This window comes from Triturus cristatus, chromosome 2_1, assembly GCF_964204655.1.
Source record: "Triturus cristatus chromosome 2_1, aTriCri1.1, whole genome shotgun sequence".
Classification (NCBI taxonomy): domain Eukaryota; kingdom Metazoa; phylum Chordata; class Amphibia; order Caudata; family Salamandridae; genus Triturus; species Triturus cristatus.
In genome coordinates this window covers 24,212,445-24,236,804 of record NC_140581.1, presented here as the reverse complement: position 1 = coordinate 24,236,804, position 24,360 = coordinate 24,212,445, and the positions used below count along the sequence as shown (strand labels likewise).

The 24,360-nt window shown below is 50.7% G+C and overlaps 1 protein-coding gene across 4 annotated transcripts in view; it reads left to right on the top strand.

The window, feature by feature from the left end:
- The window catches only part of GBA2 (glucosylceramidase beta 2), a 258,273-nt gene that overhangs the window by 130,075 nt on the left and 103,838 nt on the right, over nt 1–24,360 (top strand). For all 4 annotated transcript variants that reach the window (XR_014969056.1, XM_085627706.1, XM_085627707.1 and 1 more), the window contains one exon: nt 13,536–13,661. Coding sequence is in view for 3 of the 4 variants with exons in the window: in XM_085627706.1 (XP_085483832.1) it covers nt 13,536–13,661 (126 nt within the window). In the remaining variant the exon portion in view is untranslated. The remainder of the gene's footprint in view (nt 1–13,535; nt 13,662–24,360) is intronic.

The window sequence follows — 24,360 nt, the reverse complement described above, 5'->3', positions numbered from 1 at the left end:
CTCTGGGGGGCTCCCCAGTCACAAGAAGGCCCAGAAACGGCACCGGTCCCGGTCAACGTCAATGGCTACGACGTCAAAAGGTATGACGACGATATGCTCCCCGTCGACCCAGGGCTCTGGGTCTAAACGACGTCGACGTTCGGCATTGAGGGGAAGGACGTCGAGACCTCCGCTCGCCGTCAAAGTCGATGCGCAGGTCGCCGTCAAGAAAGAGAACTTCGCCGTCGAGGAGCAAGTCGACTTTGAGGAAAAAGTCAATTTTGAGGGAAAAGTCGACTTTGAGGGAAAAGTCGACTTTGAGGGAAAAGTCGACGTCAAGGAGCCTGTCACACTCTGCGGTTAGCATCTCCACATCTGACAGTCCTAGGTCAAGGCGGCACTGGCGTTCTCCATCAGGGGATACTGACTCCAGAGCACCCTCCTCAAGTCTGCCCGTAAGAGGAGAGTGATTCGTACCTCGGACTCTGAATACTCCAGGACCTATTCACCATCTAGGTCTCCGGAAACAGCCCAGCCTGCGGTCCCTCGTCTGTCACCTCCACGACCTCTGACAGCGACGCCTCCGCCTCCTCCTCCGCCCTCCTCCACCGCCACCACCACCGCCACCTCAGCTGCTTGTGCCGGTGATTCCGGCTGTGCCCAAAAGGCCGAGATATCGATCCAGGTCGGGACATCTCTCTCGTAGCCGGCGCAGATTTTCTACCAGGTCTCGACATAGTCACCGCCGTGAGCGGTCACGTTCCAGGTACACCAGGGACACGGATTCTTCTAGTGGTGGAAGATACTCACCGACCTTGTCAGACTCTCCTCCTACGAGGGTGTCACTGGTCGATGACATCGCCACGTTTCAAGACGTGCTGTTGAGAGGAGCGTCTAAGCTAGGGATCCCGATGACTGTGCCTTCCCCGTCTACCTCTGTCATCTTCGAGACGCTACAACCGAAGCAACTCATTCGTCCTCTGCTTCCTCTAGTGCCCGGTTTGGAGGAACCGGCTTTGGAGCTATTCCCGACGCCTGCTTCTGTGAAGTCGGCTCCATCACGCCTTCAAAAGAAGTACAGGCCCCAGCACTCTGACCCCGCATTCCTGCGAACAGATCCTCTTCCGGATTCGGTTATAGTGGTGGCAGCTAAGAAGCAGCACTCTACGGCTCCATCGTCCACTGTACCACTGGACAAAGAAAGCCGCAGACAGGATTCGGCGGGGAGGAAGGTCTGAAGTACAGCAGCCACTTCCATAGAGGCAACCAACAGTCCACATCAGGGGACAAGGGCCCGACTGGGTCTAAGCCCTGAGGGATTACTCCCCCCCCCCCCCCCCTCTTCTGTAACCCACTCCGGCGGGGGGAAGCATTCAGAACTGCCTGGCAGAGTGGAGAAAAATTACTCCGGACAAGTGGGTGCTGAATATTGTTTGCAATGGATACAGTCTACGCTTTATCAGCCCTCCTCCAGCTATTCCACCAGTTCGCTCACAATACCTGCTACGCGAACTCCAAGCGGAGGCCGATACCCTGTTAAGAAAAAGGGCGATAGTCTGTTCCTCCATGTCTAAGAGGAAAGGGTCTATACTCAAGGTTCTTTCTTGTGCGGAAAAAGGACAAAAACAAGTTCAGGCCCATTCTGGATTTGAGGCAAGCAAACAAATGGATTTGCAGAGAAAAGTTCCGTATGCTGTCCCTGCACCAGATTTATCCTCAGCTGCATCGAGGAGACTGGCTTTGCGCCATAGATCTGCAGGACGCGTACTTCCATGTCCCCATTGCCCAGAAGCATCAGAAGTTCCTGCGCTTCCTGGTCGGCACCAGCCACTATCAGTATACAGTACTTCCGTTCGGCCTGAAGTCTGCTCCCAGGACTTTTTCAAAGTGCATGGCGGTGGTGGCAGCACACCTAAGAAAAAACAAGGTGTTTGTTTATGCTTACCTGGATGATTGGCTGATCAAAGCATCCACGTTCCAGGAGGCGCAGCTACATTGCAACAGGATGGCTGCTTTGTTGAACCAATTGGGTCTGCACATCAACATATCCAAATCGGTCCCGACTCCTGTTCAGTGTCTGCAGTACTTGGGAGCCTCCATAGATACACTCAAGGCAAGCGTGTGTCCTTTGGAGGAGCGACGCTTATCGATCCTTCGGAAAGCTCAGACTCTCATGTCCATTCCATCACCAACGGTGAGGACGGTGTCCTCTCTTCTGGGGTTGATGGCCTCTTGTATCTTTCTCACTCAACATGCACGCCTCCTCTTGAGGCCATTGCAGGAATGTCTGGAAGATCGGTGGAACCAGAGACGAGGGAGCTGGGAGGACAGAATCCAACTGTCTCAACATGCTCTACAATCCCTGAAGTGGAGGTGTTCACCGGAGAATCTCCTCAAAGGGATTCCATTTCACAAGGAGATAGCGACTCAGACCATTGTAACAGATGCGTCTCTCCAGGGCTGGGGAGCGCATTCGGACCACCTTCAGATCCAAGGCACTATTCCTAGACAGAATCCACGTATCACATCAATTTTCTGGAACTCAGAGCTGTTCATCTGGTGCTGAAAGCCTTCCACCCGTATTTTCGGACCAATTCCCTGCTTGTACAAACGGACAACACAACAATGTATTACCTCAACAAGCAGGGAGGCTCAAGATCGCGCATACTGTCACTGGAAGCGCAAGCAATCTGGAAATGGCTGTTGGCCAGGGGACTGACGATAATGGCGACCCATCTGCCACGTATGCAGAATGCTCAGGCAGACGCTCTCAGCAGGCTCGTTCAAGAAAACCCCAAGTGGGTCTTAAACGACTAAGTGTTAAGAGATATCTTCGCAAGGTGGGGCACTCCAGACATCAATCTGTTCGCCACCGCGGAAACAGCAAATGGCGAGACTTCGCCTCCAGGTTTTACCAACCGGGGACGCTGGGGAATGCACTGTGGATCAACTGGTCGGACAGCTTTCTCTGCGCTTTTCCACCCATTCCCCTGATCCCGACAGTGTTGATCAAACTGTCCCAGTCACGGGCCAAGATGATCCTAATTGCTCCGGAATGACCTCGGCAGTGGCGGTTCACCGACCTACTACACCGGTCTCTCCTGCCGCATCTTCGGCTTCCGTGTCGGCCGGACCTTCTCACAAAGTTCGGAGGCCAGATGGTGCATCCCAACTGTTGTATTTTCCTTCTTACTCCTCCCCTTGGTACCTTCCGTCCACCCCTTCCCTTGACTCACCTTTGGTACGTCCGGGAGCTCACCTTAGAATGTTGGTTTCAGCCTTGTGTAGAGTGAGAGCGGATGACCTGAATAAAGTGTCTGACTTCTTTCATACTGGTGTTACTTAATTATAATACCAACCTCTCGTCGTTGAGTATGGCAGCATGGCTCCTGAACTAGTGCAGTATGGACATTTAAATCTTCCAGGGAGCTGCAGGGCGATACTGAGAGGCAAAGAGACAGATTGCGAGGACTTCCTACGCATACAAATGGAAGAGATTTTGCATTTGGTGCACCTCTAAAGATGCTGACCCTACATCCTGCAAGGAGGATGTCATCCTTCCGTACTTGCTGCATTTGGCTCAATCTGGCTTTAAATTTCATTCTATTAAGGTTCACCCCGCAGCTTTAACTGCATATAGGAAATGCCCTTTACAAACCTCCTTTTTTCAAATCCCTGTCATCAAAGATTTTTTGGAAGGTTTGAGGAAGGTGTTTCCTCCCATTAGGCGTCCTTCGCCTCCGTGGGAGCTTAATGTGGTGCTGTCTAGTTTGATGAAGGAGCCTTTTGAGCCTATATAAGGCTTCTTTACAGCATCTATCCTGGAAGGCAGCTTTCCTTGTAGCTATAACATTGGCTCGCAGGGTGAGTGAGATCCAGGCCCTGTGTTGCCAAGAGCCCTATACTGTATTTCATGCATCTAAGGTTGTCATGAGGACTCACCCGAAGTTTCTCCCTAAGGTGTTATCTGATTTCCATGTCAATCAAACGATCACTTTACCAACATTTTTCCACATCCTTCCTCTCCGGCAGAGAGGTCCCTTCATTCACTTGATGTGAGACGGGTATTAAAATTCTACTTGGATAAGACCAAGGAGATTCGTAGATCGGATCAGTTATTTGTTAATTATGGATCGGTCAGGACTGGTCTTGCCACCTCCAAACAGTTCATTTCTAGGTGGATTGTGTCCTGTATACAATTGTGTTACCCGAAAGCTAACAAGACTCTAGGGGGTAACCCTAAGGCTCACTCTACCAGGGGAAAAGCGGCTACGACGGCTTTGCTGCGTAATGTTCCCATTGCAGACATCTGTAGGGCTGCCACTTTGAAGTCCGTCCATAACTTAAAACTTCTTACTTTCTGAAAAGCCCTCGCCTCCTCTCTCGAAAGAACAAGGCATGCCTGTCCAGTTCGCAGCGTATTTCACTAATAGGATGACTGGCTATGATTTCAAGTAATCATGGGGCTGGCTTGTGAATATGGCGCCATATGGGCCTTCCATAAGCTTCTGAACAAACACATGCGCCGCCCCCAGATTTCAGTCTACCTTAGTTCTTAATTATTTTAACAGCAGTTTGAAAGGGGGGCTGACACAGGAGCTCGGTGTTCAGCTGCTGAGGCGGCAGTTTTTTTCCGCCTGCTTTCAGGGCTAACCCTTAGTTATGGTTTTGTGAAGAGAAAGGCGGGCCGCCCAAGTGTGATTGGCCAGTGAAATGCAAGTGATGTCATGGCCTCGTGAGTCGATGACAGGGCTGGATAATTCATTAGCCGGGGTCTGTAACCTGAGAGGCTGGCTTGTGTGTCCCAGGTGTGCTGGGAGGCGGTGTCGGGTAACTCTCGCTCTGCACAGGCAGCTGTTCCTGGGGTGACAGCCAAGGAACAGAAATACACAGGTAAAACATTTCTACATTTATCTTTTAAAGAAAAAGCTTTGATACCGTACCCAGAAACTTTGCGCAGGTTATATATAATTTTTTTTGAGTGTCTGTGTTGTTGAACTTTATTCTTGTTTACTGGAATATGTTTCATTATAAGGGGTTAAGCTGATCTCCAATTCGCTGGATTTCTTTTTATTAATCAAATATCAGGCCTTTGTATGAATAGTTATATGCGTATTTCGGGTTGATTAGTATTTTTAATGAATCGCGATCCACCGTAGGCAGATAGAGCAGAGAAATTAACCGGGAAAGTGCGGCAGTTGTGCAACAGGCAAGACTTCAGGCAGGTACCTTTGTATTTGATGTAAATGTATTGCGCCGGTATCGTCTGAATAGCAACAAGCACTGGGGAGCATGCAGCAGGGGAGACATGACTGGGACCACGGAGGGCGGTCCCAGCGCGATCCGGAGGTGCCAGCGATGAGTATATAAAAGTGAAAAGATGCACTCTGTGATGGGGGAGGGAGTTTGCGCGAGCAAAACAGAGAGGCAGACAGATGGCGGCTGCGCGTGTGCACGCAAGCTTTAGGCCACCAAAAGCCTGTGGCAGTACTTTGTAAACCCACACACTAAATGTCTCGCAGAGCAGCGCATGCGCTGACTCAGCGAGATCTAAAAACCAGATACCCTCAACTGATTAATTCAACAATAATCAGCACTTTCTGTACTTCTAGTATGCATGCCAAGGTTGTGCAAACCTGTCACACGTGCTTGCAGAGTGCAGAATAGCTTTTATTCAGCACCAATGACCGGGTTGGGTGAACAGCATCCAACAGTCAGTCTGTTGGGTTTACTGCATGGGTGCTACTGGGTGAGCCCTCTTTAGGCTGAGGTCACCGCAGCTAGACATCTGTTAGTATAAGCATGTGTATTTCTTTTTCAGAGCCAACCTTCTGTCAGCCAAGACATGGTCACAGAAGCTGCTGCATCATAGTTAGACTGAGACCAGCTCAGATGTGGGTATATTACTTGCCCCCTACCAGAGCCTTACTTCTAGCAGCATAGGAGAGGTTGCAGATCTCTACCAGAACTAGTCATCTGCTCACTAGGACAATGTTGCATAACTATTCTTCTACAGCTAGAATTCTGTCAGCCCAGACATGGTGAGGGAACCAGCCTCCACCTAGAGCTGCACTTTGATCAGCCTATATTTGGTACAGAACTCCCCTTCACCCGTCACCACAATAGCAAGAGCTTCAGTAAAGTAACTTCACATTACTAATGATTCCAGTCAGGCAGGATTTGTACAGTCTCCAGGCATCTTTTTGAGCTGCTTTAAGCCGATCTAAGCTCGCCATATTAGCTCAAGCTGACCCTCTCTCTGCCACTATGTGAGCTATTGCGTTATGCTCATCTCCTTGATATTTTGCGTTTGGGTCACCACATGCTGCAACTCACCAGTTGCATACGGTTTCGCGCTGTGGATTCTTGCACACTCCTTTTAAATAATCCCACCACTTCTACTGCTGTTCCGTTGCTTTTACGTTTTCGATGCACTTTTTACAGCCTGCATAAGAATTTCAGTTGATTGTGCAGCCGATAGGCACTCGCTTTCCCAGGGGGGAAAGGGACTGAGGCAACCCCAACACATCGGAGGACTGGGGGTCACACCCGAACCTAATGAATTAAACCGAAACTAACGGGTCTTATTCACACACCGGGGGCAAGGGCCAGAGCTTGAGAGGGCAAGATGCGCTCAACGAGCAAGGCCAGAGCCCCAGGAAGGCTGGGGTAGCTCACCATCCAAGCTCTCAAGATTCCAAGGCTCTCAAGTGGCGCATCCAGGCCAGGTTATTTGCTTTGAATTCGGTGACCGTTTGCCTAGATTGAACAGTAGCATGAACAGGACTACATGTCCCAGAATGCAAAGCAAAACTGGATAAGCTACTGGCACATTAACCTGTGAAACTTGAGTGCTCTGCCACGCGTGAACGGTGCAACTACAAAACGGTCATCTTGTGACACTAAGCAAATGAATTTCAGGAAAGATGGGGCATCTAGCAGCGAACGGAACCTCAGAGCGTTATGAAGGCTGGGTAAATCCCCAGGGGAACGGGAAAGGGCACCACGAATTCTGGGTGTAATCACAGCTATTCACCACGTTGGACATGCCAAGGAGCAGGAAACAGAGCTGAAAGAAACGTGGGTGCACACAAGGATGGCTGGTACACATGCCAAAGTGCAGCAACGGATGCCATGAGGAAGACCCCGTCCTACTCTATGCACACAGTCCGGGGCATCAGCTGCTCGGGACTCTAAACTGCGCCACATGTGCTGCGCATGTGCTCCTCGTGCACCCAGTACACCTCTGCGAGAGCAGCGCGCCGTGCAGATAAGTGCCACAAAGCTGCAGAGGAGCACACTGCCGGCGGGGATGCCGCGCTATCAACTCCATAAAAAGGCACAAAGCTGCAGCGGTGAACGCGCTGCGGACCAGGCTGCCGGAAAGTGACTCATTGTAAGTAAGGTGCAAGGGTGACGTAGAGGGAAGCCAACTCAGGCGGACAGCCAAGACCTACAGAAGCGAGCCAACCAGAGAGCTGCAGAGCCAGCTCAATGCAGGCAAAGGGCTGCAGGCTAGACTGAGGTGACTCAGCACCGGCATCTTTCTACATCATGAATAGCTACAAGCATTGGGGAGCATGCAGCAGGAGAGACATGACGGGGGCACATGCCACAGGGGGCGGTCTCAGCGCGATCTGAACGTGCCATCGATGAGTAATAAAAAGTGAAAAGACGCGCTCTGTGATGAGGGAGCGGGAGGGAGTTTGCTCTAGCAAAACAGATATGGCGGATGCGCGCGTGCACGCTCGCGTGCACGCAAGCTTTAGGCCACCAAAAGCCTGTGGCAGAACTTTGTAAACCCACACACTAAGTGTCTCGCAGAACAGTGCATGCGCGGACTCAGCGAGACCTAAAAAGGAAGTGATAGAAAGTAGCATTAGATAGCATTCAACGGTAATGTAATATTAGCAGTCTTACTAAAAAATGTGGTGAGCAAACAAGTGCACAAGTCAAATGGCTGCAAGAGACACGCTGAAACAGTACTAGCAAGATGGAAGAAAGCTGTCCAGAAGAGTGTAAAGAGTATTGTGAGCAAGAAGAACAAGAATTGATCATGCATCGGTTTCGCTTATGTAATGAAAGAGCTCCCTGACAACACTGGAATGGAGATGTGGTGCAGCAGTCACAGCTGCTGACTCGAGACTGGGGGATCCTGGTTCGAATCGATGCAGCGGAACATCCTGCGATTCTATGCAAATCACTTAATCGCCTGGTGATAAATTGTTATATAAATGTGCTGCAAGAGCAAAAAGAGGCAAAACTCTATGAAAAAATACATAGTTCCACCAAGCAGATGTTAACAGTATTTTGGTGATGGGAAACGGATAAAATAAGCAGTCGAGGAACAAGCATTGGTAAATGCAGGAAAATATACTACAGCCAAATAGAAATGGAGGAAAAGTAAGTAGCGTGCTCAGGAACCAATGAGTAGCCAGGAAAGAGAGGAGGTGGGATGCAGGTACCTTTTAAGTTTATACTAAAAGCAGTAGATTTCTCAAGCACAGCACAAGCGCTGTTCAGACGAAACCTAAAAAAGGATACACAAGTTGGTGACATAGTATCACAGGGCGAGATCTGCTAAGGAAAGAAAGTTGCACAGTAATTTAATGCAAATGAGACCTTAGCCATCATTACCAAACACACACTTCTCCAGCACCGGATCATAGTATGAAGAAATAAATGAAACTAAGGAGGCAGCGCCACATAGCCCTCGTCTAGGCGCAGAGGCCAGAATTCATATTTGGAAAGAATTCCGTATCCCTGCTTAGATGGCACCTAGCTATTTTGCTCATCCCTTGTTGAACCTTTTTGAGGGTCGAGTCTAGAGTATTGTGCCGGCGCCTTACTCTAGCCAGAACGATCCACTGTAAACCTCGTCCTCATCAAATGGCATGAGGTCAATAAAGTGTAAGGCTTGTGCGGTGTCTGCTGTTGCACAGGAAGTCAGCGAAACGCTGCCTATGAATGGCTAACAGCGCATCTCATTTTATTTTAAGGAATATGTGGGCTGGTGCATTGTACAGTGCTGCATTACACAGTGTGCAGCAAACGTTCAACCAAAAGGTCATGTATGTGTTGAGAATAAACAGCGAGTACAGTGCAAGGGCTCAATGCCAGGAGCAAGACCTAAATCGGATTTCAAGGCTTGCAGACAGATAGAACGTTTAAGATTCGGTGCAGGTTTCTGGCTGTAAAAGGACAGGTCTCTGACACATACATTGTTCTTCTCCTCTCATCGTTGCCATGTTCTGCTTAATGATTCGAACTACGGCACATTCTAGGCTATTCGCCAGAATGATGGACCAAAATCAATGCGACTCAAAGTAGAGACACTTTGAACTTTGCCCCACTAAACTATTCCTGTCCCAGAAGGCTATACATTCAAAGATGGCATAAGGTGGCTACTTCTTGTTCGACTGACATAAATCAGGATAAAGATAGCCTTCTGGTGCAAAACATAACCTTAGGAGAAGCCTTGGCAGCTAGTTGATTTGGTACGATGCGCAGCTTTATCCACCCTTACAGCAGTGTTTCATCAGCGTGCCGCGCTAGAGAGCAAGAGTAAAAAAATGAACTCAATAATGACGTCTAAAAGTTCCTAATGGTTACTCTGGTATCTCTGTGGTTACTTGTGCATCCACTGTAGAAGTGTCAGCACAGCACAGCGCAGCGCAGCACAGCACAGCGCAGCACAGCGCGGTGTCTCCATGCGATGCTCATCATTGAAAAGTGTCTGTGTGTCCAGATGTGACATGGAACACTTGTACACATACTTGTCAGGTGGGAACATAATCAGCCCTTTCTCTTTATAACCAGATTCCCCCTGCAACAGTGAAACCCACCCATCCCCATGCTCTGTATTCATGACCAGCCAACACAACAATACCTTTTCAGAGATAAGACGAATAAACATTACATCTGAGTTTGTGAAACTGATGTGAGTTTAGGCTGTGGGGCAAGTCCCATGCCCAAATCATGAGGGCATTACTAAGAATTCACGTCCCCTCACGGTTGAATGGGTGCAAAGAACTTAAAAATGCCATGGACGACTAGGCTGGCTACCAGGAAAGATGACTAGTATCCTCCTCACCCAGTACTTTGCTCATTGTTTCCAGCACAGACCGACCAATGCTGATTAAAGGGAAACTGAGGTCCAGCTAGGCCTCACCTGGAGGAAGTGGCAACTGCCTAAGTCCAGCTGACTGGTAGCAGAAAACACACAGAACATTTTCTCAGGAACCAAGCACTCTGACAGCTGGATCAAGGTGATGGCTCTGTCACCATCAGTCATTGAGATGGGTGAGCCTAAGCCATTCACGACCACCAGTTGGGTGACTGTAACTACCTGTTCGAGGCATGTGAGCTGTAGACCACTTGCTTTGTATACTCCTGCCATCTAGTGTTGGGTCCGGATGTTTGCAAGTTGTTTTTCTTCTTAGAAGTCTTTCCCGTCATGAAGTAGGTGGTGACTCCTTTCTGTGATAGTGTGCATGGGCATCAACTTCATTGTTAGATTGTTTTATTCCACCATCGGGTTTGGACGTGAATTGCTGCGCTCCTGTTTGACACGGTCTTTCGGGTTTCCCTCGGTACGCAATCCACTTACCTTCGCTGGTATTGTTTTTGATTGCGTATTTCCATTCTCCGTGTATTGTATTTAATACAAAAACCTCTTTTCGATCAGGTAGCTCATGGAAGACAGTCAGTCCGCCTTGCAATCGATGGAACGGATTCCATTCAAATTCTGTCCTCTGTGCCATGCGACGTTCCAGCACGCCGACTCACACGAAGTGTGCAACTTGTGCTTATCTCAGGAGCACAACCAACAGAACTGCAACGCGTGTAAAACTTTACGATTGAAGAAAACGCTCCGCGACCGTTGGGCTGGACCTTGCGACATGCAGGGCCAGAGCACCGGTTCTATTCCGGACCTCTTTGAAGACGATTCTGAACAAGAGACCGGCAATGCCATTGGAGCCGAGGAAGAACAAGAGGAGCCTATCTCCGTCTCCGAGTCCCGCTCTATGTGGACGAAGGCATCCCTCAAGGTCCGCATATCGCGAGTACTAATCCTCCCTTGCTTCAAAGTCAAACTCAGGCCAAGAAAAAAGCTCCGGTCCCACCCATGCCTTCGGGCCATTGTCGGCACTGAGAACATGTTTCCAACGCCCCGCCTTCAGGCTCTGCATCGAAACACACAACAAAGGCTTCTGGCTCAGAATCGAGCCGCTCACATTCAGGCACCGAGCCGAAACCTTCGGGGTCGAAGCTGAAACCCGGCTCAGCCCCTCCTCCATTGATGCCGAAAATGTCTTCAGAACCGAAATCCTCGGCATCCAAGACACCGGCACCTAAAGCTTCAGCGCAGAAACATACAGATGCTCCGATGCCATCGAAGAGCACCGTTTCGATGTCACGCCTTCAAACCCGGACCAGAAACAAGGAACTCTACATCAATCCAAAAACTGGACATATTGCGACCGAATTGCCACTTAAACGCAAACCTGAGTCTGAAGAAGCTTATCGCATTCCTTTTAAGAGGAAGCATGTTGGTACTAACCGTTGTCCTCCTCCTCCATCACCTCCTTCCCCTGAGGCACAACATTTGTTAATTACCTCTAATAATTCGCCACCACTATATACAGCTGATGATCAGGATGACGGGGGTGGGAACAATGATCCTGCACCTGCTGACCCCTGGAGAGATTGTAACACAGATTCTCCCACAGGAAACGATCCTGATCTCTACGCTACTAAACCTTCTCCACCAGATGACAACATAGGCTATATAGAGCAATTAGGCAGAGCTGCTGATTATCATGGGGTTCAATTACACAAGGAATCCCTAGAGGAGGATTTCCTTTTTGAAACACTTAGTAGTTCCCAAAGATCCACTCACACACTCCCCATGCTCGAGGGTATGCTGAGACATGTGGATGACATATTTAACAATCCTGTTAGGGCACGTATTCTCACTCCCAGGATAGACCAAAATTATAAATCTGCACCATCCAGTTTATATCAAAGGCCAGTTACCCTTAGATTCTTTAGTGGTTTCTAATGCCTGTTAACGGGCTAATTCTCAAACGTCAGGAGAGCTCCACCTCCGGACAAAGAGTCTAAATTGATAGACGCATCTGGGAAAAGAGTAACCTCACCAGCTGCAAATTTCTGGCGCATCTCTAACACCCGAGCACTGTTAGCTTGGTACGATAGTGCGCTTTGGGACAAAATGGAACAATTGCTCCAATTCCTGCATGATGAGCACAAGCCCAAAGCTCAGGACGTAGTGCAAGAGAGAAAGCTCATCTTTAACACTTCCATTAGGTGCGCGTTGGATGCAGCTGACACTGCGGCTAAAGCAGTCAACACCAGTGTGCTATTAAAGAAGACATGCATGGTTAGGAATTTCTGGTTTAAACCAGAAGTTCAAGCTTCTATTCTTAATACGCCGTTTGACAAACAACACCTCTTTGGTCCTGTAGTAGACACGTTCTTAGAAAAAATGAAAATGGACACAGAAGTGGCAAAATCTATGGGAGCCCTACAGTCTGCTTCTGGCTGCGGTTCCTTTAGGCGCTCATTCTATCGTGGAAGGTCCAAGAATACCTCCTCAGACACTGCCTCTACATCATACAAGGGCAATAATCAGCCCTCTGCTTCCAAGGGTTTCTTCAGAGGGGGTTACAGATGCAACCGTATCAAAGGTAGAGGTTCCAACACACGCACCTCCCCCTCCAATACCAGTGACTTGCCTACACTCCCCCTGGCCATTTACCATCAGTCGCGGGCGTCTTTCACAATTCCTACACATCTGGCAAATAATAACTACAGACAAACGGGTGCTTGGAATGATCCGTTCTGGTTATTGCGTGGAGTTAACCAACAATCCTCCATACATTCCTCAACGTTCACATAAAATGTCACCAGACCACTTTTACCTCCTCAACCAAGAGGTTCAGTCTCTCCTCTTAAAGGGAGCCATAGAGCCCATACCACTACAATACCAGGGGTCGGGCGTATTCTCCCTTTACTTTCTGATACCTAAAAAGGCGCGTTCTCTCAGACCTATCTTAGACCTCAGAGAACTGAATCTTTACATACAATCAGATAATTTTCACATGCAGGCGAGGTGCAGGACAGTTTCAGGCGGGCGAGGTGCAGGACAGCTTCAGGCGGGCGAGGTAGGTACAGGACAGCTTCAGGGCGAGGTAGGTACATGACAGCTTCAGGCGGGCGAGGTACAGGACCGCTTCAGGGCGAGGTAGGTACAGGACCGCTTCAGGCGGGCGATGTACAGGACAGCTTCAGGTGGGCGATGTATAGGACAGTTCCATCGTCCAGATGGGAGAGGCCTCTGGCTCCGTTGGAATTATCATGTATGAGTTATAATAAATGATGCATGGATAACTGTGAGTCTTCACTGTTGGTATGCGTGACAATGTGGTCTGCGTGTTAGTGTTCATGGATGATGTGTGCTTCTGTGTGCATGCACAGTACGTAAGACAAACCTCCTGGAATCATCAGTGTTTTTTGTCTTATTAATGTTGCAGGCGCTACACAAGATTCTTTAGCAGCAATGGGGATGCATGCCCAGCCCTGTCCCATTACGCACTTACGCACTACGAGGAGTGGGAGCAAAAGATTGCGGAGTGGCAGGAACCCATCCTGACAAACAGGTAGGACTACACCTCTCATATAACATGCATCACTGTCCCTCGTGTCTTTGTTAGGCCTCACCTAGTGACGGGATTAGCTGACTGTTGAAAGACCCTTTATGTACAACCAATCATGAGCATCTTAAACCCGTTGCTCTGATTGGTTGCCGTTCTTGTCGATCTCTTTAGCTTACTTCTTCTTATTTGATGGCTTCTCTTCCTGTGTTGGTCCCTCTCTAGCTGTGTCACAAGGCTTACGAATGGTTGAGTGATCCTTCCTCTGCTTAAATTCACTGAAGTGCTGTTCACATGCCCGTCCCCACCCCCTCCTTGTTAGCCCCATCTATAACACATCCGTACCACACCCCTCCAGACTCTGCTGGGGTTTTCTTTTTCTGCCTCTCCCTCCCAGCTCCTCCATTGCTCGCCTTGTCCTCTCTCCTATTTTTGTTTCTTTTTGGAAAGGGCCTGCAGCCTGCTACCTGGCTTCTCCATTATCCATAATGCACTATTGCACACTTTGTTTTTTGACCTAACTGTTCTTAGATGGGCCTCACTACCCTGGAATCGTAAATTATAAGGGCAAAAAAACGACTTCGGCAATAAACTGATGCTGACGTTCACATGCATGGTGACGGACACGTGTGTACGTCATCGTGCTGGACCCTGCCGTTTTCTTTCATTTTGTTTGTTGCAGCATCAGTTACAACCATTTGTTTTCTTTTTACGATGCTGTTCAGGGTCAGTAATAAGTCACATGTTTCGCTCATCGTCTTCCGAGACTTGGTTGCAAAGCTTGTGTTGGGTGGTTAATTGTGAGTGCATGCAGGCTTCTCTGGGAAAAGCCACTGCACAGAAGGCGGGCGAGTGCCACAACAGACATAGTAGTTGCCACTACCTTTGAGGAAGTTACTGTTTTCACAGACACAATACCGCCCTCTCTGAGGAGCACCGATTGTGCGTGGCTTGTCTTTAGCATGGTGGGGATGGGTAGATGATACGTGTACGTTTCTCTTGTATTTTCTTTTGCCAGTGGTTATATTCTTTCCTTTCCTTCCATAGGTAAGCTTCTGCTTGTGGCAGAATATCAAATCTCCACTTCCCACTGTAGCTAAAAAAGACCTTCTGTAGTAGGGGATCTCTGTGTATAGTCATAATCTAGTGAATAGTCCCGCCCATGTGCGTGGACCCCGGAGCAATAAAAAATAATCTCTAAAGGTGACAAATCATGCAGACCTGCATACACCTTTAAGAGAGAATTTAATTTAAATACAGATAATGCAGCCTATACCCACAGGCTACACTGTCCAGTACTTCAACTAGAATTCCACCAACATCCACAAACAGCACTGCCTGTCTAGTTTTTCTCCATATAGGAAAAAACCCTGCCTCTACCAGCAAAAGCCACTGGAATGATAGAGAGGAAGGAGTGGACAGACAAGCCCCATAGGGTGCCATTATGTGGCTTAAAACAGGATACTGTGCCTTTAAGAAAACTTTCCAGGCTTCCAGAACTTTCCCCAGTATCCCAGAATGCCCAGCAGGCCCCATTTACTTTCAGTTCTTTTTTCCGGCTCCTGCTAGCAGGACCCTGGAGCATTGAGCTCTCCCCTTTTCAAGGGTTTATTGGAGATTTTGGCAATTTTTGTCACTTTTTGCTAGTGTTAGTAGCTGGTACTGTCAACATGCCTGGCTTGTTCGACAAGTGCCCGGAATGTGGTCGAAAGAAGGCTAAAACTGATCCACACGAGGTGTGCATAGGTTGCCTTCCCCAGTCCCACGTGCCTGAAAGCTGTACCATCTGCCACTCGTTCTCAGCCAGGCCCCTGAGGGACAGAATGAAAATCAGGCTTCAAGTTCAGGAGGAGAGAAGACTGAAGGCACCAGGTGGGTCTGGAGGGGCTGATTTGGCCCATACTGAGGCCCCTGGGGGGCTCCCCAGGGGCAGGAAGACCAGTAAGCGCTCCCACTCCCCGTCGAGGGCGTCGACGGCGACGTCGAGGAGGATGACCACCGTCTGTTCGCCGTCTCCCCAGGGCTCTGGGGAGAAGCGGCGTCAACGTTCGCCGTCGAGGGACCTGAATAGGCCGCCGTCGACTACTTCGGCGTCGTCGGCGACGACACCGTCGTCGGCCCCGTCCAGCGGTCGGCGTCGAGATCGGACCCGGCGTCGGCATTCGCCGTCGAGGGATCGCCGTTCGCCGTCAATGAAGAGGAGACGGTCGACGTCGCCGAAGAGGAGATCGACGTCGAGACGCTCAAGGTCGCCGTCGAGGCACAGGTCGCCGTCGAGGCACAGGTCGCCATCGAGGCACAGGTCGCCGTCGAGGCACAGGTCGCCGTCGAGGCACAGGTCGCCGTCGAGGCGAAGGTCGCCGTCGAGGCGAAGATCGACGTCGAGGAGAAGATCGACGTCGAGGAAGAGAGAATCACCGGAATCGGTGTACACGCCTCCTCGGATGCCTCCGTCGCCGCCTCCTCTCCCGCCTCCTCTCCCGCCTCCGCCGACTCCTCCTCCACCAATGCCGCCTCCGCCACCACCGCCACCTCCACCACCGCCACCTCCACCACCGCCACCTCAGCCGCGGACGCTGCCTCCGCCGCCCCCACCTCAGCCGCTTCCACGCACTCCTGTGGGACCGCCGCCGGTTCCCCCGCGGTCGGTTTCCCTTCCAAGGTACCCGACGCCGCCGCAGGGGACCCCGAAGCCACGATGCCCGCGGTCGCCTGGACCGGCTAGACCGGCGGACAGGCCGAAGCCGAAGAGGTCGCGCTCCCGCTCTCACAGGAGGAGAAGGTCACGGAGCCGTGGACGGTCCTCGTCGGACTCAAGACGACGCCGTAGGAGGTATAGGTCCAGGTCGCATACGCGCTCCTCGGACAGGGACCTTTCCCCGACGCTGTCGGACTCCCCGGGGACTAGGGTGTCTCCGGTGGACGACTTGGTCTCTTTCCAGGAGGTGCTGTTGCGAGGGGCTGCAAAGTTGGGTATCACGGTGACGGTTCCAACACCCACGACGTCCGTGATATTCGAGACGCTTCATAAGAAACACCTGTCTCGCCCCCTACTGCCTCTTGTACCAGGACTGGTGGAACCCGCGTTGGAGCTGTTCCTCACTCCCGCGACGACGAAGGCCGCTCCCTCCAGGCTCATGAAAAAGTATAGGGCCCCGGAGTCGGATCCTTCCTTTTTGAGAGTGGACCCGAAGCCGGATTCGGTGATCGTGACGGCAGCAAGAAAACAGCATGCGACTGCCCCGTCATCCACGGTTCCGCCTGACAAAGAAAGCCGCTGGCTGGATTCTGCGGGCAGGAAGGTGTGTGGGACCGCCGCCACCACCATGAAGGCGGCGAGTGCAGGGGCTTTGTTGGGCCGTTACGACCGGGCCCTGTGGGAGTCCCTGCAGCAATATGCGGACCTACTGCCACGGGACAAGAAGGAGGACTTCTTGGAGACCGTGTGCGAAGGCATGCTGGTTTCTAATCAAGTGATCAGCGCAGCGGCGGATGTGTCCTTATGGGCCGCCCACGCCTACTGTCATGGCGTCCACCAGCGGCATCATTCGTGGTTGCGCCTGACGTCCCTCAAGCCAGAGGCGCAACAACGAGTGGCCAACCTGCCCTTCTCGGGGGAAACCCTGTTCGGGAAGCATGCGGACGATGAGATGGCCCGCATGAAGGCGGAGGCGGAAACCCTGACGGCCGTCGGGTTGGAAAAGGCCGAAAAGAAGAAGCGCCCGTTCCAGAGGAGGTTCGGGTCTTCGGGCAGAGGGCGTGGGCAGGGCTCGGGACAGCAGCAGCAACAACAGCAGCAGTTCCGCAAGCCCTTCCAGAAGCGCCAGAGGGGTAGAGGAGGCCAGCAGGCTACTACCACGACCAAGGGCCCGGCCGGGTCTCGGCCCTGAGCGGCTACTTCCCCCTCAACCGTTACCCACTCCAGTGGGGGGAAGCATTCAATTTTTTCCGGCAGAGTGGAGAAAAATTACTCAGGACAAGTGGGTGCTGAATATTGTTTGCAATGGATACAGTCTTCGGTTTACCAGCCCGCCTCCAGCGATTCCGCCGGTCAGCTCTCGATTCCAGCTGAGAGAGCTCCAGGCGGAGAGACATCTTGTTGAGAAAAAAGGCGGTAGAAGAGGTACCTCTGTCTCAAAGGGGAAGAGGTCTGTACTCTCGGTTCTTCCTCGTTCGCAAGAAGGACAAGAACGAGTTCAGGCCCATTCTGGATTTGCGACAGGCAAACAAATGGATTCGCAGAGAGAAGTTCCGCATGCTTTCGTTGCACCAGATTTACCCTCAGCTGCAACGGGGAGACTGGCTCTGTGCCATAGATCTACAGGATGCGTACTTCCATGTGCCCATAGCGAGGAAGCACAGGAAGTTCCTGCGATTCCAAGTCGGCGCCAATCACTATCAATACACAGTACTGCCATTCGGGCTAAAATCTGCGCCCAGGACCTTTTCGAAGTGCATGGCGGTGGTGGCGGCACACCTGCGGAGGAACAAGGTGTTTGTCTACCCGTATCTGGACGATTGGCTGATCAAGGCATCATCCTTCGCGGAAGCGCAAGAACACTTCCGATGGACGTGCGAGCTCTTGCACAAGCTGGGGTTACACGTCAACATGTCCAAGTCGGTCACGACTCCGGTCCAGTGCATACAGTACCTGGGGGCCTCCATCGATACGCGGTCAGCAAGCGTGTCTCCTTCGGAGGAGAGACGGTTATCACTCCTTCGGAAGGCTCAGGACCTCAGGACTGCTCCATCGACGACAGTGAGGAAGGTGTCTTCTCTACTGGGATCGATGGCCTCCTGTATCTTCCTCACGCCTCACGCTCGGCTACACATGAGACCACTGCAGGAGTGTTTGGAGGATCAGTGGGATCAGAGGACAGGCTCTTGGGACAACAAGATACGTCTGTCGCTGCATGCTCTTCAGTCTCTGAAGTGGTGGTGTTCGGCGGAAAACCTCCTCAAGGGGGTTCCCTTCCACAAGGACATTCCCACGACGAGTGTCGTGACGGATGCGTCTCTCCAGGGCTGGGGAGCGCATTCCGGGGTCTTGCAGATTCAGGGAAGGTGGTCTGCTTTGGAATCGACGTACCACATCAATTTCCTGGAACTCAGATCTGTCTTCCTGGCACTGAAGGCCTTCCTTCCGTCCTTCCAGACCAACTCGCTGCTGATACAGACGGACAATACAACCACGATGTATTATCTCAACAAGCAGGGGGGTCGAGATCGCGCACTCTGGCGCAGGAGGCGCAGGCGATCTGGCGCTGGCTGCTGGCCAGAGGACTGACGATTACGGCCACGCATCTGCCAGGAGTGCAGAATGCTCAGGCGGACGCCTTGAGCAGGCTGATTCAGGAAAACCACGAATGGGTCATTAACAACGAAGTACTAGGAGAAGTCTTCGCAAGGTGGGGGACTCCAGACGTAGATCTGTTCGCCACCGCCCAAAACAGCAAATGCCGAGACTTCGCATCCAGGTACTACCAGCGGGGGACGCTGGGGAATGCGCTATGGATCGATTGGTCGAACAGCTTTCTGTACGCTTTTCCACCCATTCCCCTGATTCCGGCAGTGCTCATCAAGCTGTCCCAGTCCAGGGCGCGGATGATCCTGATCACCCCGGAGTGGCCCAGACAGTGGTGGTTCATGGACCTGCTTCACCGGTCTCTCCTTCCTCACATGCCGTTGCCGTGCAGGCCGGACCTTCTCATGAAGTTCGGGGGGCGGATGGTGCACCCCAACCTCTCGTCTTTGAGTTTGGCGGCATGGCTCCTGAAATAGTGCAATATGGCCATCTGAATCTACCAGACGATTGTATGGACATACTGAAGGAGTCTAAACGACCTTCCACTAGGACATCCTATGCTTACAAGTGGAAGAGGTTCTGTATCTGGTGTAAGTCCAAGAACTTTGATCCGACAACATGTAAGGAAGCTGTCATCCTTCCGTACCTTTTACATTTGGCGCAGTCTGGCCTTAATTTCCATTCCATTAAGGTTCATCTGGCTGCTTTGACTGCCTACAGGAAATGCCCTTCACAGACTTCCTTCTTTCAGATTCCTGTGGTCAAGGATTTTTTGGAAGGCTTGAAGAAAGTGTTTCCTCCCGTCAGACTTCCCTCGCCTTCCTGGGACTTGAATGTGGTGCTGTCCAGACTGATGAAGGAGCCTTTTGAACCCATCCACAAGGCTTCGTTGCAGCACCTATCCCGGAAGGCGGCGTTCCTAGTGGCCATTACATCGGCCCGCAGGGTGAGTGAACTTCAGGCATTATGTTGTCAAGAACCTTATACTGTATTTCATGCTGCTAAGGTTGTGATGCGTACTCACCCTAAATTTCTTCCTAAGGTTATCTCTGACTTTCATGTCAACCAGACTATAACTTTACCTACGTTCTTTCAGAATCCCTCTTCGCCAGCGGAAAGGTCTCTCCATTCCCTGGATGTTCGGAGGGTGTTGAAATTTTATCTGGATAAGACCAAGGATATTCGTAGGTCTGACCAATTGTTTGTTAATTATGGATCAGTCAGGACGGGTCTTGCGACCTCTAAGCAGTCCATTTCTCGGTGGATTGTGTCCTGCATACAATTGTGTTATCAAAAGGGTAATAAGACCTTAGGGGGTAAACCTAAGGCTCATTCCACCAGGGGCAAAGCTGCCACGACCGCTTTGATGCGTAATGTTCCGATTGTGGAAATCTGCAAGGCGGCCACTTGGAAGTCGGTCCATACCTTTGCGGCGCATTACTGTCTGGACACGGATGCCAGGGCAGATGCTCAGGTTGGGCAGGCTTCGCTGCGAAATTTGTTCGCACAGTAGTGGTAGTGTCTTGTGTGTTCTCCACCGCTTTTGTTGTGTGGGGATGGGCTTGCCATTCTTTTCACTAGATTATGACTATACACAGAGATCCCCTACTACAGAAGGAGTAGTTTCTTTTCTGTAACTCCAGTTCTGTAGTAGGGGTATCTCTGTTATAGTCCTAAGCGCCCGCCCTCCTCCCCGGTGGAGAGATACTTATTCATATGTAGAATGCTACAGGTCTGGCGTGCTCCGGGGTCCACGCACATGGGCGGGACTATTCACTAGATTATGACTATAACAGAGATACCCCTACTACAGAACTGGAGTTACAGAAAAGAAACTACTCCTTACTTTCCTTCAGGTCGAATGTAGCACAGAAGTCTTTGCACTAGATGAGCGCTGACATTTTATCGAGCGATGTCATGTTAGGAGGGTTTTTTATTTTATTTGACTTTATTAGTACTGCTAATTTAAACCCCCTTCCCCAAAACAACTACTAAATTATTTTGAATTAAAAATGTATCCCAGGTGGGATTTTAGTCTGTCCCAGGAATTAACTGGTTGTATTTATGAAGACTTGATAAATTCAGTTTGGCAGTTTGTGGTGGAGAATAGGGGTAATCCGGAATTCACTGTTAGATTGCTTTCATGTTGTGATTTTGAGTGGCGAGGAGCATGCACAGAAGGTGTGTGAGAAAGTGCCATCTTTCTTGCATGATATGCCCCCACTTTTTGCTGAATTGCTGAATGTACTTTGAGTGTGCCCTGGGCTCCTGCCAATCAGGTGCCCAGGGCCTATGTTCCTTCCCTAAAACCTCAAACCCAAATTGGCAAACCCTGGTCACATGTCAGCCCCTGGTAAATGGTGCCCTAGGTACCCAGGGCCTTGTGACCAGGGAAGGCCTCAAAGGGCTGCAGCACTTATTGTGCCACCCTTAGAGGCCCTGTACCCTATCGCACACACACTGCCTTTGCAGGCTGAGTGTATTGGTGCAGAACAAAACAGAGTCGACATGGAACACATCCCTGTGTGCCATGCCCACAACCGACACTACCCTGGCATACATCAGCCACCCCTCTAGATGGGTGCCCTATGCCAGTGGTGTGGGCACAGGAGCATGAGCCTTGTGCCCCTACAGTGCCCAGGTCCATTTCTGGGCACTGTAAGTGCAGTGCTGCCATTTAAGAGTACATGGTGCTGAGAGCTCGTCAAACACGAACTCCACAGCACCATAATGGCAACACTGAAGACTGAGAAGTTTGGTATCAAACTTCTCAGCACATTAAACCCGCACTGATGCCAGTGTGGGATTTAATGTGCAAAGCACTACAGAGGGCATCTTAGAGAAGCCCCCTGAAACCTAACCTACAATCCACGTCTGGTCAGGGAGGCTTGCCAGGCTGCCACACAGCAGACATGTTGCTGGACCCCTGGGTGGAGAGCCCCCGCTCTCCTGGGCCTGCAACAATGCACATCCTGGGGCGAGGTGCTAGGTCTCCTCCCCCAGGATGGGCAGGGGGAAGGTTCAAAGGCATGCCGCCTTTGTGAGCTTCTCCAGGCCACTTGCTGTACTCAGCAACTGGCCCCCACCGGTTCTGACCCCCACTCTGGCGGGAAGACTGGCCGGAAACCCCAAGTAAGGACATGGGATGTGCCAGCCTCTGCCAACCCCACCCCTCAGGTGGGGGAGGCGAGGTGAAGCACATCTCCAGGCTCTCGCCATCTTGAAGATGGGAAGCCCTGCCCAATCGTGACTAGGCTACTGCCCCCCTCCCACAGGAGAGTGGCAAGATAGGGGATGTACCCACCTCAGGGCAAGGACCCATTGGTCCCTGCCGTTTACCTACCTGTAACGCCCCTAAATCTAGTATTTAGGGGCACCCTGAACTTTCCTTCCTTAGATTCCAGATTCCGAAAAAGCAAAGAAGAGCAAGAAGAAAGAAGACCTGCCATGCAGCTGCTAAGAAGAGGAAGACACCAACTGCTTTGGCCCCAGCCCTACCAGCCTGTCGACCCTCGAACCTGCTCCTGCTAAATCCCAGCACCTCTTGTGGCCGGCACCTCACCAACCCCGGAGGACCTGGCTACCTTGTGACTCTGACCCTCTGGGACTCCCATGAGCAGTGGCTCTGTTGAAAGCAAGTTCTAACCCCTGGCATCAGCCCGGAACCGCGAACCCTGCACACTCTTCACCCGCCAACCCTGCACACTCTTCACCCGCCAAGCCTGGCCTGTGCCGGAGTGAACAAAGACCCCGAGGACGTCCCCCTGGCGACTGTGAACCCGAATCTGGCACCCAAGGACTCACCTCGACGCTCCTGACGACGCCTGCAGCCTCAGACCCAGGTACCCCACCGCGATCAACCGAGGTTTTCCGACATCAAAAGGCACCCCGGCGCCCTGCGGCCCCCTGTCCCCAACCCCTGGGTACCTACCTATCCTCCAACTACCCAACTTACCTCTCGAAGTGGTGGTGGCACCTGAAGAATCTTCGTCCCCGAGCTTGCAGCCTTTGTTCATCCTGGAGATTTGACATTGAAAACAATTGAGCGCCCGAAGGCTCAAAAGCACCCTGCACCGAGCCGCCCGAGTGGCCCTGGCAGTGTAACTTCTACCTACTTCCCCATTTGCCCTGAGCAAGTGACCAGGAGCCCAGCTCCCACAGCCGCGTGGCCTGCTAGTCAGCAGCCACCAGCTAAGGCCCCCCTGCCTCCCATAGGATAACATTGGGCCTAACTCACTCTGCACCCGGCTGCCCCTGTGCCGCTGAGGGTGTAACAACTGTACTTACCTGACCTTGGGAGACCCCATAGTCTGTGTCCAGAACCTTCACTCTGCCAGTCGAGTACTTAACCAAAAGCCGATAACCCAATTTTCTTCCATAGGGCAACATTGACTGGTTTCTTCTGAAATTTCTTCTAAGTGTGAAGTTTCTAAAACTTAAAATATTCACCTAAAATCAACCGAGTAACGAAAACAAAAATACTCACCTGCTATTAAGAGAGATCCCAGTGCTGGATCTTGGTGCCCAGCACTGACCCTGAAAAGTACTCACAACCGTACGTACCATTAACCCAATTTTCTTCCATAGGAAATCATTGACTGTTTTTCAGTGAAATTTCTTCTGTCAATTTTTGCAAACTACAAATATTATTTAAAAATCGTACCAGCTGTGAAAACGTAATTACTTACCTGTTTTAGATAGATGCCCCAGTGCTGAGCCTAGGAGCCCAGCACTGGATTACAAAAGTAACGAGAACATACTTTACCCGTAACTTGAATTTTCTCCCATAGGAAACCATTGTCTGCTTTTCTATGAAATTTCTTCTAAGTGTCAACTTTTAAAATAGCAAAATATTGTTTAAAAAAATCACAGCAGTAACTTAACTGAATTTACTCACTTGTTTCCAAGAACTGTCCCAGGACTGAATCTAGGATCCAGCCCTGAAGTTAGAAAAGTAATCCTGAAAGTAAACTATTGCAAATAACTTAAAATTCACATTGAGCTCAATGTATTATTGTGTTTGAAATTGTGTTGCCTATTGCAACAACCTTTAATTATTACCTACACAAGTCCATTGCATATTACAAAAGTATTTAACTAAAGCATCTCATTCTGAGAAAATATATTTTAATACCTGTTGTTGGTTCTAAAATAAAACAACCATATATTTTTTATATAAACCATTGGCCTAGAGTTCAGTTCTTGTGTGTGAGACCATTTGCTTACTGAGTGTGTACAACAAATGCTTTACACTGTCCTCTGATACTGCCTTACTGCTCGACCAAGCTACCACTTTAGAGAGTAAGGTTATATCTAACTTTAGCCTCTGCCAAACCTCTGGGGACTGGGGACTCTGTACACACTGTACCCGTTTGGGAACAGTATAAACAGAGCCACTTT